The sequence below is a fragment of the Myripristis murdjan genome, chromosome 10, assembly GCF_902150065.1.
Source record: "Myripristis murdjan chromosome 10, fMyrMur1.1, whole genome shotgun sequence".
In the NCBI taxonomy this organism is placed as follows: Eukaryota; Metazoa; Chordata; class Actinopteri; order Holocentriformes; family Holocentridae; genus Myripristis; species Myripristis murdjan.
The window spans coordinates 25,481,938-25,497,366 of NC_043989.1; the positions used below are offsets into that span (position 1 = coordinate 25,481,938).

At 43.8% G+C, this 15,429-nt stretch overlaps 1 protein-coding gene across 2 annotated transcripts in view; it reads left to right on the forward strand.

Moving 5' to 3' along the window:
- macrod1 (mono-ADP ribosylhydrolase 1) overlaps nt 1-15,429 on the forward strand; it is a 103,338-nt gene that overhangs the window by 65,930 nt on the left and 21,979 nt on the right. For both annotated transcript variants that reach the window (XM_030061592.1, XM_030061591.1), the window contains exon 5: nt 8,197-8,313. In XM_030061592.1, coding sequence (XP_029917452.1) covers nt 8,197-8,313 — 117 coding nt within the window. The remainder of the gene's footprint in view (nt 1-8,196; nt 8,314-15,429) is intronic.

Consider the following 15,429-nt stretch of genomic DNA (forward strand, 5'->3'; position numbering starts at 1 on the left):
AGAGCATGTATTGTGAATGAAGGGTGAGACTAGGAGATTGGTTTTGGAGCGCAGAGATGAGGGAGGAGACAAAGAGCACTTAGTGTATCTTCCACAAGCAGACAGCACTGTCAGTGTTTCAGCCGCACGCATGAATACGCCTAGATCTAACAACTCTGGGGGTGTGTGTGTGTGTGTTTCTTCTTCTAGGGGGCTTATACACTACTATTTATGAGGTTTTTTGCATCTGCATATGTGTGCATGCTTGCATAAGTTTGTGTATGCAAGTGCATATATGCAACTGTGTGCAAAACAGTGTGTGTGCGTACATCCACTGCCAGACCCATCCTAAATGTTGCCTTGGCAACAAGCTGACTGAAGTAAATGAGTGTCCTGGCTCTGCTGAGGGATTGTGGGAAAGCAATATGCCAGCGTTCCGCCCCATTAGTTTGACGGACAGCCTGTTTGGCCTATAAGAGGTCACCTGGCAAGGGCAGCCATATTAGTATTCCATAGGAGAGACTTTGGGATTGGTTTTATTCTAATGTCAATCTACCTGTGTGTGCGTGCTTGCGTTCATTTGTGCGTGTGTGTGTGGGTGGGTGTGTTTGTCGAGGTGGGTGAGCGGTTGGTGGGGAGTAAAGCTTGTCCTGGCATATAACATTGCAGGCAGGTGTGTGTTTGTGTGTGTGTGTGTGTGTGTGTGTGTGTGTGTGTGTGTGTGTGTGTGTGTGTGTGTGTGTGTGTGTGTGTGTGTGCATGCGTGCCCTGCTGGAGGTGGCAGGCTCCTCGCCAGGTAAGCACATCGCCAATTATCACTTCCCAGTCCCCCTACTTCTCCATGCCTCCCTCGCTGCCTCCCTCAGAGTTGGTCAATACAGAGCCTGTGAGAGAGATGAGATAGCAGCTAAACTGGTCGGCCGCCTGGTTAGCTGGCCGGACGGCGGTCTAGCCAAGCCAAAACACTTTATTCCTTTCCATTATCCTCTTTTTTCCCCCCTCCCGCCTCCATCCCTCGTGTCCTTTCATCCATTCTCTTCTCTGAACCCCCTGTTTAACATTCATCTCATCCCCTTTTGTTATTACCCAGCCTCCCCCCCTCTCTCTCTGCCTCACAACTCTTCACCTACACTCCCTGTTTTTTTTTTTTTTTTGTTTTTTTTGTATACCTGATCCCCTTCCAAACCCACTTCCATTTGTCCAACTGTGCTCTTGAACCCACTGTCTCTCTCCCTCCATGTCTCTCTCTCTCTGTCCCCCTGTCCTCGGCTTTCTCTTTCCCCTCATTTCCCATTCAGGACTGAGTTTCCAACAGTGGAGAATTTTCATGTTATTGATGTGATATTTTGCGGGGTAATGCAGACTAAATGATTAACACCGGTTTGGTTTTTAATATGGAGATGAGTTTGATACTTCCTAATGGATTTTTTAGTGTCTACCAGTATGAATTAAATTCATGACTTATTCATAATGATCTGTTGATGTCTGTTGGTGGTGTTAGGTGTAGCCAATTATGGCTGATTGTCGAGCAGTGCAGATATTCCATTTGCATGCGGCAGAGTCAGTGGAGTATGAAAAACAAGGGTCCTTTGACACAGCAGTGATGCTAATTTAGTTAAGTCTCCCCTGTCTAAACCAGGGACCGATACATATACCGATACAGGCATGCAATACCATGCCGATGCTGTGCCAAAATAGGGTATCAGCACAAGTGAATTTCCCTGATAAGAATATCTGATGCTGAGAGTCGTGCGTAATGCCAGAAATCAAAACTTCATTTTCTGCGTATTCATAAATGTCAAAGTGTTTGATCTCTTTAATGGAGAAAATTGGATTATGCCTCAGTCATTTTTCCCGATAGCAATGTAAACAGATAGACCCAGCTCCGTGAAAGTAATGTATCAGATTGGCTCTCTCAGTGTCAGCCCATTCTTAAACCCCGGCACTCCTCATGTGTGCCCGTGCTGAAGAAGATATATTGGTGCAGCTTTCCTTCAAACACATATTTCATTTGCACTCCTGTCTGCTCATGAATTCCCCCTCCACATTTCTGACCACGTCGACAATTGAAGTGACAGAATAGTGTCTGAATCTGCTCAGTGGCGTGTGGTGTTCATGCTGGGCTATTACACCAGCTCCCACAGAGTCAGAAGTTACCACGGCTATAGCAATCTAACATGAGCTGTCTTCAGTGAATGGGGAAGGGATGGCACCCCAGATGTTCCCAGGCGGATTAGAATGGTAGAAGTCACATAGAGAGACATGGTTAGACTGAATAGGCACACAGATATTTATGCAGTCTGCTTGCCAGTTTCAGATGGCTGTCCAGAGCGGCTGTTCGACCAGCTCAGTGTTTGTCTGTGTAAGACAAAGATGAGACACGCAGTAACGCCAACCTCTTTATTTTCTCTCCTCTCTTCCAATCCCGTCTCGACAAGAGGCAATCTAACTTAAACATAAAGCATCAAAGGCTCCTTCAGCTGAATGCACAAAGCGTGGTTCAGGCTTCACATGGCAGCGAATGCAGCGAAGCGTGCACAGTCAGAATGACCTTATTTGCGTCCAAGACGGCGGGGCCGCGTTGGCCACATTTGGAAGCTGTGCATGAGGCCTGTCATCAGCTGATATTTGAAACAACACAAGCAGCGCAGCAGGTTCTGAAATGCCCCTCTGTTGAACAAGAACTAAAGTGGAACCAGTAGCCAATTTTCCAGTGTGTTTTTTTCCCCATGTGGGATTTGGTTGGCTGCAATTACCAACAGTGACAGAAAGAATTATCCTTAACGTAGAAGGTATGGAATCATTTTGAAAGAGCAAGAAACATGAACACCAAGGTAAGCCAATGTAGAGCTTAGCGATACAGACAAATAAAATATCACATTATACAGGTTAGTTCTCGTCATTTGATTGGACAAGAGGCATTCCATGCATGTTGATTTATAGTATAATGGCAATCACAACATCATTTTACTATTTTGTATCACTCCGCTTTACAAGTTTTCTGTAATAGCCGTTAATAATATTAACTGCTGTGATCTACATTATAACAAACTTTGCAGCACAACAGCATAAAGATGTTTCCAAGCATAACACTGGAGTTGAATTATAAATGGCCATCAGAGCAGGACAAGGGTGAGGAGAGAAGCCTGGATCCAGTCGCCTCCTGTGTTTTTGACTGTTGACTGCAAGGCAGCACTGCCTCCCAGGCTGTGGTTAACATGAGGGTTAGGAAGTGCTGCCTTATTGGCAAATTTCTGGGCAACAAAGTCCCATGAGCGGATACAGCAGTGGAAACCTCCAGCCAGGCCAGCCTGCTGTCAGGAAATGTTCAGTGCAGTTGAAGCTTAAATTCTGATGGAACTGTTTGTGTTGGCCAAGCCAGACTGTTGATTAAATAAATCAATTAAATTCTGCTTTTTGCTTATTACAGTTACTGATAAATGGCATTGTTTGTAGAACTGTTGTATGAAATAAATGTCTAATATTGATATTGCAGGGATGATAATTAGTGCTTTTCCTACGATATTTACACATATGAATTTTTTGGGAAACAATCACAAGTAAGGTGGATATGATGAGGTAAACAGTCTGATATGCAATGCTTTTAAAGTAATGCAGCCATTAAAGCCAAGAGAACACAACACTTATGTCATATCACGATATTATGAGATGTAAAATCCCAGGCGATGTCTACTGTAGTCTTATATCACAATAATGACATATTGCCGAGCCCTAACAGCATATTTACATTACAAATGAGGCTTGCATGCATCAGGCTACACAGACATCATGAACCAAGCGTAAGTCGGCTGAGGATTAAGGTGCTGCTCCGGCATCAGAGGTTAGATGTCGTCTGTGGTCACCTGTCCTCAGAGATGTCTTTATAACTGATTTCTAGGGCTTTGTATCTTTTGCTTAAAAGAGATTCAATTTGATTCACGGATCACTAGTTGGTGCTTCAGTTGAAGAGGCCTTTTTTATGCCCTGAAACAACTCCATGGTGAACTGTGACAACAATCCAGGAAAACTGTGAATGATTTAATTTGAAAAACTTCATATAAATTTAGGCTTAAGTCAAAGCGAATCATTGTCTTTATTTCTCTTAGCCGATCAATGCTGCTGAACCAGCAGAATGTATAATCGATGCATCGATGCAGTGAATGAATTGCAGCCTGGGAAATCACACACGAGTCAACAAATACTATTTGTGGGGTTTTATTATTTTTTCTGATAAGGCTCAGTCTTTTTGTTTTCTTTAGTGTAGCATAGAATAATTGGTGAATTTGTTCCAAACATTACTGAACAAAAATAAAAAATTGACAGAAGACAATAAACAAAATAAAAGGAGAGTTTCACTTCACTTATTCTCTGAGTAAGTTAAAAAAAAAATTGACCAAAATTACAGAGAAAAACAGCTTTTCTTTACTACTTAACATACTAAAATACATCAAATTAAAGAGGAACTAAACTCCAATCTCAACACTGCGTGAAGCCCGACCTCTAATGGTGAAAAGTAGGTGCCTGGTTTTTGGTGGCAGGTGATGTCACCATCTGTTGTTTTCTATGGGCGATGACACATTTGGATTTAGGGATAGCTTACTCTTTAATGAAAATAAAATGTAATTGCACAAGAACTGCTTATCTATGTTTCTGACATTCTCCTCAACAGCTTGTTTTCTTACCAATCTCAAAGGTAAAACACTCTTGTGGTATCTTTCCATTCAACAACATTGGCATTTGTAATCCCAGCGATTGCAGCACATTTCACTGTTTATCAATCATTAAGATCAACAAGTTACAAAACATCATGAAATCTTAATAAAAACAAACGCAGAGCATACAATAAATAATCACCTTTGCCTTACGGTCAACCGCCGCTGTATTGAAGATGAAATAAGGCAGCGGAGTCGTATCAAGGCTGCACGGGGATTTATTATTCTTCAAGTCTTCATCAGTGAAGGAGCACAAACCAAAAATAAAACAAGGCAACAAAAACCCTGCAGGTCACACTGACCCAGACATGGATAAACACATACACACTCACCAAGGATGTTAATCACCTCTCCAACCTTCTGACATCAACTTAGGGAAAAAAACAGCCTCTCAGCCATGTACAAAGATGATGATTAAGTACTAACAACTTCAACACTGGAACATAACATGGAACAAGATACAAACATACAAGAGACACTACAAAATATTATATTGGAGTTTCACCTCTTTCCCCCTACCGTTGGTGCTCAGTTATCAAAATACACTTGCATCAAACACACACATGTGATGTGAGTGATTATTTCAAATGAACAAGAACTTGGATACATATCTTATGGAAATGTTTTGGCTGCACTGATTACCAGTGAATGATAATGTTGGAGAGTTCAACCTACACTCTCACATGAACAGCAAGGTAGTGCAACATCCAACATCCTGTCGGCACTTGACCTCAAGCCAATCGTACTGTTTTTAAAGGGACAGTAACCTACACCCGTGTGTTAATTATACACTGATATGGTTTCTATTTATTAATGTCCTTTCACCATCTGCTTACAGAATCATTGGCCCTCCACTGGTCTCCCATCAGCATCGCAACTTACTTAACTTACTTAACTTTCAGACTCACTTAAGGGTGAGGTGTTGGAATTGTGCCACTGTACATGCATCCGTGTGTGTGTGTGTGTGTGTGTATGGTTGTGTACATGAGCAGACTTCCATGCACATGTGTCTAGCAGACAGCTAGTTGGGTTAAAAGCCCGTGCTGCAGCTCAAGGCCATGCGGTCCACTCTCAGAGGGCTGTGACACAAACCACTTCACAGCATCACACGCGCCCTTGAAGAACACGGAGCACCAACGAAAGCATTTTTTGGTTTAAGTTTCAGTTCAATTTCCAGTTCTTTTTCTCTTTGATTCTGTTTTCCTTGCCTGTTTCCTTATCTCTCTCCAGACTATTTTTACATCTGCTGCTTTCTCCCTTGTTCCCCTCCCATCCTCCCTCCTTCTCCCTTCCATCTCTCTGCCTTGTTATCACACTTGTTCTCTATTTCAGAGTTGGGCTGTTTCGGAGTGTACAGTGCGTGTGTGTGTATGTGTATGCGTGTGTGCGCGCGCATGTGTGTCACCTCAAAGACTCTTCACACGCTCACACCTCTCACATAAAAATGCACATAAACATACATGTGCACAGTTATACACATGCAAAGGTTTGCAGAGATATACACACACTGGCACACTGCTGCACTCCAAAGCACACACATCCTCCAGTACTATGCTCTCTCTCTCTCTCACACACACACACACACACACACACAGCATGAGCACGGTGTCAAAGCTTGTTGCTCTGTACCCTAAGGAGGCAGCCAGTGTTCAGGGCTCGCCTTTCACACCCTCACAGTTGCACATGGCTTACAGCACCGCAAGGCCCAGTTCAACACGGCACAGCGTGGCACGGCATCGCCACAGCTCAACACAGCATGGGACACTCCAACTTAACACAATACTGCTCAGATAACACCAGACCCCCGGCTGGAACCACTCCTTTTGGCAAAACACACTGTAACCGCTGAGCCGTATACAGTTAGAGACAGAGAGAGGGAGAGGGAGAGAGAGAGAGAGAGAAAGAAAGAGACCTATAGGCCAATACACAGAGCTGTGACATATGGATGGGTGTTACAACACTATGCATTTTCACTAAGTGCTAATAAGTCCCACATAACTGTGACAAATGTGTTCCTTACAGATTTGTTTTATTTTGGTTTGATTTTAGACTATGTACGCCAAGGCTCCTATTTTGCTCCCCGGTATTTTTTTTTTTTTTTTCTTTGCTCTTCGTTTCCAAAAGCAGACTGTGAGCCACGACAAGGGTCTGAAATGAACACCTGCCAGGTGTTGCACGCTGACTACAAGTGCACCAGTTGTCTGCTTTGAATCTCCACCATCTATCGTCTCAAATGAGGCTAATTCTGACACGATCACGTCACGTTTTTCTTGATGTCAGTGAGCTCCTGGTGAATTCGCCCAAAGCACGCTGCACTTTCATACTGTGGCTCTAAATCTGCACTTTGCACGCTTGAGCTTGGTGGGAGTCGTGCCTGTCTCACCGGTTTAAGCATGATATATAATTTAAAAGATACTGTATTTGATGAATCATCATGATAAAGCTGTCGAGATCAAAACATTTATAAATATTACCCTGTTTTTAGGAAATCTGTCCAAACATAAGGAGTGCCAAAAATTCCACTTGCAGCTGTAATTGGCGTGTCTGTAAAATTGCTTTTCCCACCTTTTTGCCCTCGTGGAAATGAACGCAGTCGCACACTTTAGATGCGGCGTTGATCAAAGACAGATACGCATTTCTGAGTATTATGGAGATTTATGAAAATGTAATTAATAAAGACTAATTGACCAAAAAGTCAAAGTCAGCTGAGGCCTTAATAAGAGATTAAATCGACTAATCAACTAAGGCGGTAACCCTAAAATCCATTAAAGTGACAGGCAGATGCTTAGATATAATAATAGCACCGAGTTATTTTAGGGCGAAATGCCAACACTGAGCAGGTCAAAAGCTTCAGAAGATGCTAATGTCATTCAGGTCGCTATCAAGCACCACCAGCACTGTGGATGGATAAACACCTCTCGATGCAATATGTATCACAACACATTGCAAAGCTGAAAATGTATAAATAAAGCCTAATATGCAGCCCTAATAAAATACACAACATATTATAGAATAGAAAATAGAAAATAGCTCAAAATAACTCAAAACAGTTCAAAACTCCAATTCACAGTTATTAAAACAAAATTAGCACAACGCACTTACTCACTACAGCGTACTAAAATGGAAATGGATAAAACTAATATGAAAATGAACTGAATTACAGCATCACTAGCTAATGTTAAAGCTGCATGTTAGATTGAAGTGCTTTGCCAACCCTAGATTAATGTAACCAAATAATCCTAAGTGAAATGGTGGATTTATAAGCGTCAATCAAACAAAGGTGGGAAGAATGAAAACTGAGGCCATGTTCTGATTGGATCGTTCCACTCTCACATGTGAAAGTGAATTTTAGAAAAGCCAAAACCAATAATTTGAGTCAGACAAAATTAACAGATCAGGGCTTCAGGTTCTCAGTTGTTGTTTTCTTCATCCAAAGATTGGGTTCAAACCCTCCGGGGGTAATAATTATGCCGGTTGTTTGATTTCCCTTTCCTCTCCTCTCCAGTGGACGGAGCTATCCACCGTGCTGCAGGCCCCAAGCTGAAGCAAGAGTGCGCCTCCCTCCATGGCTGTGAGACCGGACAGGCTAAGATCACCTGTGGATACGGCCTCCCGGCTAAGTGTGAGTATTACGTGTGTGTGTGTGTGTGTGAAAAGCAGCCAGTTACTGACCAGAAACAGTCACCATATAAGAGCGACGACTCATGTGTTGATGATTCATTTGGAGTCAGAGAAACCAAAGATAAGACACGCTCCCATAACGCTAAGTAAAGAGATGGGTGGTCTGTCCCTCCCTCATTTAAAGGTTTATCACCAAGCTGCTCGATTAAAGGCAGTAATAACATGGTGAGTAAATGGGGACTTATGGAGAGTAATTGGGAAGGTATCCCAGAACAGACCACGCTGGAGGATTGTGAACCAGTAAAATCTAAATAAGAGCAACTAAACCTTTTAACCATTTTCATAATTTTTAATACCTGGTTCAACATAGTAAAACAGCTACGGCACACCTCGGGAATCTAATTAAGAAACTGAGATGGACTGGATATGACACAGGAATCCAACTTCATAAAATGGATCACAGATTCAAATGTAATAATGATGGCATCCCTTGTAATTGTAAAATAATGGAAGGGAATAATGTTTTTAGACATTAAAAGTTTGCCCTGAAAAAACAGGATTTTTTTTTGCAGCTGTGTCACAGTTTTTCAAAGGAAACAGACAAACAAGACAATATACAGAACTTAATGATATAGTAGCACTAATTGTTTCCATTTGCTGTGTGCTAATGGTAAAACAATTAAGAGAGTGAGTTCTAGACTTCATTAGGCTGTAACAGCAAACAAAAAGGCGCATAGCAGATTATATTAAAAGGAAGCAGAATTAATACAGGGATTAACCAGTTAAAAGTGGGGTGATAGATGGAAGACAAAAGGTGCAGCTACAAGCTCTGTGTCACTTCTGTACACACGTCGGAGGAAATGTGGTGAAGCGGAGGCCAATCACCACCAAGTCTTCTGGAATCACTGAAAACCCCCACATGTGCTGGTACAGTGTTTGGAAATTTACACAAGAAATACTTAATTTAACAACCCCCTCTGACACGTTCAGTACTTTATTTGGGTGTACTACCAAAAGAATTGACAGGGAGAAATAAATACTTAATGAAATACTTATTGCAGCAAGTCAGAAGGCAAACACTTGCAACTGGCTACAAACAGAGCCTCCTACCACAGACTCACTGGATGGAAATAGTGAGAGAATTCACTGAAATGGAATAATTGACAGGCATACTGTGATTGCAAAAATCTTCTTTATCAAAAAAAGGGTAAAATTGATGAACTATTCTCCAAAAGGGCCGAGACCAGGCGTCGACAAAGCTCTAGCAGTGTTTATGTATTTTGTAATGCCTAATGTCTCCTGCCCTGATATTTGTAATTCTCTCGCTGAATTACCCTTCTCTCTGTTAAGCTGGATTACTTCTACTAAGCCTAATTTATTTAAGTTTTGTAATTAATGGGCATCTTCCCTTTACGTATTTGTTTATTTATTCTTTCATTATAATTTTTAGTTTTATCTCTGTTTTTTTTTTTTTTTTTTACGGGTGTTTCCCAACCTTCTGTCCAATGCATGTCAGGATGCCCTCCCTCCCTCCTTTTAGGTGTAAGTGGCTTTGGAGTGTTATCTACCTCCACTACAACCCTTTTCAAAAGGATTTGAACTCAACCACCAACCATAAGCTCCATTGCATCCATAATGATATCACTCAGTCCCTTCCATTTATAGCAAAGTAAATGGCACTCAATTATTAAGTGGCACTCCATCGCAGCGAGCGCAACGTGACGAAACTGAAGATCCAACAAGGCACCGAGAGCTTTTCCGAGGTGTTTCACGTCCTAAAAAAAAAGGAAAGGGAAAAACATGTTTCATCTATCTCCGCCTGCGTCTCCTGCAGCCCGCTCGCCTTCCCGCAGACAACACAGGGAGAACATCAGCGCTGTTGCATTGTTCTGACTTGCACCGCATCAGAGGTGCCATTTATTTTTCATTCATCTCCGTCGTTCTGCTGTGCCATGCAACGGCAAACAGCAGTAACTACTTTTGGTGGGGGTCAGGGGTTACGAGTGATGGCGTTCTCTTGATCGGTTTCACGACGACTGCAGCCGATAAGATTTCTGAAGCCAGCGTGCACTCAACACCTTCTCCAAACCCTCTCTCTGTCTTTTTTTTTTGCCTGATCTCTTTCAAGCAGTAATCACGATGTTTCCTGGCACTGTCTTGGCAACGCACGCGGCGCGATGCTAATACACAACCGCCATAACGCCCTAGCCGAGCTCGAATACATCATAATGACCACCCAGGTGCGTGAGCGTGCCTGTGTGCGCGAGGAGAGATTAAAGAAACACTGAGGCTGTGTGATATCAGCTTACGGTGCCACTGAGAGTTTAAGTTCACAGTGGGAGAGGAAGAAAGGGAGGAAAAGAAGAAGAGGAGCGAAGATGATAAAGGCAGGCTCAAGGCAGAATGGAGAGCAGGAGTAGAGAGGAAGAGATAGATAAGCAGAGAGTAGGAAAGTGGGGGGGGGAATTAAATAAAACAAGAGGAGAGGGCGAGAGGGAGGGAAGAAGGGAGGGAAGGAGGGAGGGATGCGAAGGGAGCTGGAGACGGGAGGGAATTAGGAGGAGATGAGTTGTTCTTGAATTGTCTGCTCTGCTTTGTTGGTTCACTTGTTTTACTTTAAGGATGTTGCCCGTAACGTGTGTGTGTGTGTGTGTGTGTGTGTGTGTGTGTGTTTGCATATTGTGTCACTTGTGTCTCCTGATTTGTATTTGTGCGTATGTGTGAATTCATATTCACACACACAAATGGACACCAATCTCAGTCAGCATATGGTGTATTTCCCTCGCTAATCACCGTATATACATATGTGTTACTGTATACATATGCACCTATAGATATATTTGTGTGTGTGGACTGTGTGTGTGAGTGCATTGTATGTAATGTGGGTGGGTGGGTGTTTGCTCCCTGTCAGCTCCTATCACTGTCTTACCTGTAACTATCTGTCAGCATGAGATCTGCGTGACTGACTGTCTTTCTAAGTGACTGACTGAGTGAGTGTGAGTCTGTGTGTGTGTGTGTGTGTGTGTGTGTATGCGTGCACCTCTCCGCCTCCTGTTCAAGTGTGCGAGGCCATTACCCAGCATGCGGTATGGAAACAGGCTCTCTCCTCCCAGACAAAATATTAAGTCCCAAGAATAATTCAACATGCGTCTGCTCCAATGCTTAAACACTCACAACAGGGCTTGATTACCTCTCAGCGGGGGGGCTGGAGGGGGTGCGAGAGAGCGAGGCGAGACAGAAATGACAAAGGGAAGGCAAAGGAGGGATGACAAAGCTTGCAGAGGACTGTTCTGAAGCGGAGCAACACGGTTGAAAAGGGGTAGAGAAATGAAAAATAAACTCGACAAGAGAGCGAGGTCCAATCTCAAAGCAGGCACTTTGATCTTGATTCGTGCGGGCTTGCCACCAGATGTTGGGTTTCAAGTGCGTCTGACTCGCTCATTGCCAAATGGTCCAGAGGACCTGCTGTCAGCCCTCCATGCAGAGCGTCCGTCGATGATCACTTAGCCAGTAGCATCCCGCTACTGTAACCTAGCAACACCCAGCGCGCACGGCACAGGAGTGGTAGTGTTAGGCGAGAGTCACACACAATTTAGGGATGTTGACAAATGACAGCTGGGAAATTTCAAGCATGTGCTGCCTAAATTCACAAATTAAGCAACCTAAAAGCAGTCAAATCAGCAATCTGGCCACTTTGGAGCATATGAGCTAAATGAGCACTTGATTAGGAGTGGAGTGGTTTGACATTAATCTGTGTGTGTCTGTGTGTGTGTGTGTGTGTGTGTGTGTGTGTGTGTGTGTGCACATGCACTTAGTGTATTGCTCACTTGTTCGCAGGGTGGAGTTGGTTCCAAGGAACGTGCATGCGCTCTGTGCACGTGTGTGTGTGTGTGTGTGTGTGTGCGTGTGTGTGTTTTGCAGTTGCCAGACATGGGAGCTTTGGGCAGCACGGTTGGCCTGACAACCCATCGGCCCAGAGCTCACCTGTGTACCGATACACACAGCTGTTATCCTGCTAACCCATTCCCCAGCCAGCCCTCGCTCCCCTGCCAAACAGCCAGTAGGGGCTAATAGAGACTCGGAGACTCGGAGTTTCTCGTTAGAGAGTCATCATTGCTTTGTTCAACATGTAAATGCACAGGTTCACCTCGGTGACACTGCAGCAGGAACACAGCTGCAGTGCAGGACGTACAGTACGTCAGGCTAGCCTGGACAACAGACAGTCAATTAATTAATTAGTTCATCAACAAAATTAATTTATTGTAATTTTGATAGCTGATTAATCATTTTGATAGTTCATCAAATAAATATACTAAGCAGTTGCTAGTTAGAGCCTCACAAATGGTCAGGTTTGCTATTTTTCTCCATTTCATTGTAACTTTAATACTCATTTATGTTTTTTGGTTGATGGTCAGACTGAGGAGGCATTTTAAAACTCTGTTTTGCCTCTGCTGACTTGTGATAGGAATTTGTAATTATTTTTGCATTTTATGCACAAACTGATTTGTCGATCAGTGGAAAAAAATAATCAAAAGGTCACGGAAAAAAATAATTGTTAGTTGCAGCCCCACAATAGACAGTGAGCAATGCAGTCATGCTTCAAAGTCGAAGGCCCCCTGAACTTTGTGTCACTGCACTGTTAATTTTTTTGTCCTTCAAACTGCATCACAATCTGAACACAACACACACACTTCCCACTGTGTCTGCTGAATGCAAGCCCACCCTACACGCATTCAAATGCATCAAAGGTGTAGTGTTGGTCTGATAATTGATCCTCTCAGTGTCAAAAGTAGTAAAATGGGTCAATTTGGAATGGAAAATACTAATAAATACAAGCTTAAAATGAGCCAAGAGGAGGGTTGTATGCAATGTATGAGAAAACCAAACCCATCACTGCAACCTAAAAACAAATTCTGAGTAAGACGCGATACGAATTGTGGAACAAATATTTGCCTGTGACACTGTTTATCCAAACTCTACACACTTCTGCACACATCCTCCATTGTGATTGTATGCCTGTGCATAAATTGATTCACTTTTTTGGTTAAAAAAAAAAAAAAAAAAAAAAAATGACTGCAAAATTACTTCAAAATGATTTCAAGCTCAGCGGAGAGTGCAAAACTTTGGAGTGTGACTGTGTATTGGCTCTCGGTCACAAAATATCCTGTGCACTTGCAGTGTATAGCGAGGGAAAGGGTGAGAGGAGGGGAGTGCAGTGGGAGGGAGGGGGTGAAGGAGCTTCACAGAGACGGCGGGAGGACAAGATGGAGACTGAAGGGCCCAGATAGCAGGAGCGCTGAAGGAAATAGAGAGGTACAAAGCAGGAGATATCACTCTGTCAAAAGCTGCCTGTTATACCCCCTCCCTCTCGCTCCCCTCCCTCTCCCGGTTCCCGTTCCCTCAGTGGCCAATTACTGTTAATTAAAATCCTCACTGCAGCTCTCCCTGTCTCCCCCTCATCCTCTCCTCCCCAGACCTCCTTCTCTCCGCTTCACCTGTCACCCTCTCTCTCTCTCTCTCTCATCTCTCTCTCTTTCCTTCTGTCCATCACAATCACCCTCTCCACTCTCCCTCTGCTCCTTCATTCCATCTCTCCCTTCAACACCCTTTTCTCTTGTCCTCCTCAACTGCATCGACCTCTTCTTCCTCCTTCCTCTCACTCTCTGTCTCCTTTCTGCACCCTATTTCTCTCTTCTCCTCTCCTTTCCTCTCCTCTCCCATCCTCTTAAACCCACTACCCCCCTTCCCCATGTCCCCTCCTCCCTCCTCTTCCTCTCTTCCTATCATCATCAGCAGTAAGGTTTCTTTAGTAGTGCCAAGAGACTTGACAGAGCTCTGGGCGAAAGACTGTAGCACTCAGACTGTGATACCTTACTAGTCGGGATCTTTTTTTTTTTTTTTTTTTTTTTTTTGACAAGGTTGTCGACATCTTTGCTTCTTCCTGCCTTGGCGTCAGCAGCGCGATGCTTCAAGGTGTTAAAAAGCTTCGTCAAAGCTGCTACTGCTGATGAGGAGGAGGAGGAGGACGGTGATGATCGCAGCAGCGGCCCTGGTGTTAATTCATTCAGTTAATTCATTCGCCTTAAAGGAGGAAAGGGATAAAAAAAAGCTCTAGTGTTGCTTGGCTCAGGGAAAGAGACAGTAGAGAGAGAGAGAGAGAGAGAGGGAGAGAGAGAGTAAAGAATGTCGTCTCGGCTCTATGATGAAGAGAATTACGTCCGCTCCTTTTAGCATCAGGATCTTGTTCCCCTCACTCCATCCGCTCCATCTCCTCTTGTCCGCCTGTTTAGAATAACTGCTGCGCCTCTTTCTTTCTCACAGAAAGGTGGAAAGAGATAGAGAGAGCCGAAGGGGGCCTTACAAGGCCTGAGCCTTCCTTTTGTGCCGGAGCCCGGGCCTGGATTTAAGAGCCGTGTCCGCTTGGCTGAACACGAACTGAGGCCTGGCACCCAAAGGGCCAGCTAGCCTTTTCCTGCCCCCGCTCCAAAGGACTTTAAAAGGAGATAAAGAAAGGCAAGGGACAGATGGAGGTATGAGAAAAGGGAGAAGAGAGAGGGATAGAGAGTGAAAAAAAAGGAGGGGAAAGGAGAGGATAGATGGATGGGCGTCAAGTTTGAAAAGCGGGTGCAGCGACTCGTGGTCTCCCAGGTAAGACTGGCGAGAGGCCAGCAGGGAGCAGAGGGAGGGAGGAGGGAGCCAAAAGAGGAGCGGTGACAATAAGCAGGAGAAAAGCTGGAATGGCAGACAAAGGAGAGGCAGGGGCGGGTGTCACCGGATGGCACCCAGTCAAGTTCTCTTAAGGCTCATGCCAGCGTGACGCCCACTTAGGAGAGAGAACAGACAGGGACACACACACACACACACACACACACACACACACACACACACTCACACTGCCTGTCTTTGCACTTCTCAACGGCATAAATGTGCAGGGCAAATCAGGCGTGTGATGAATATAATTTGAACAGCACTTAAGTAAAATGTATTGTGCTTTTCTCCTTCATGTGTCCATCCATGTTTGTTTTGTGATTTTTTTCACTAAATGTTGTAAAGTTCTCTTTCTTTCTTTCTTTCTTTTTTTGCAAATACATCTCTAATTCATTTTACACTTTTGGTG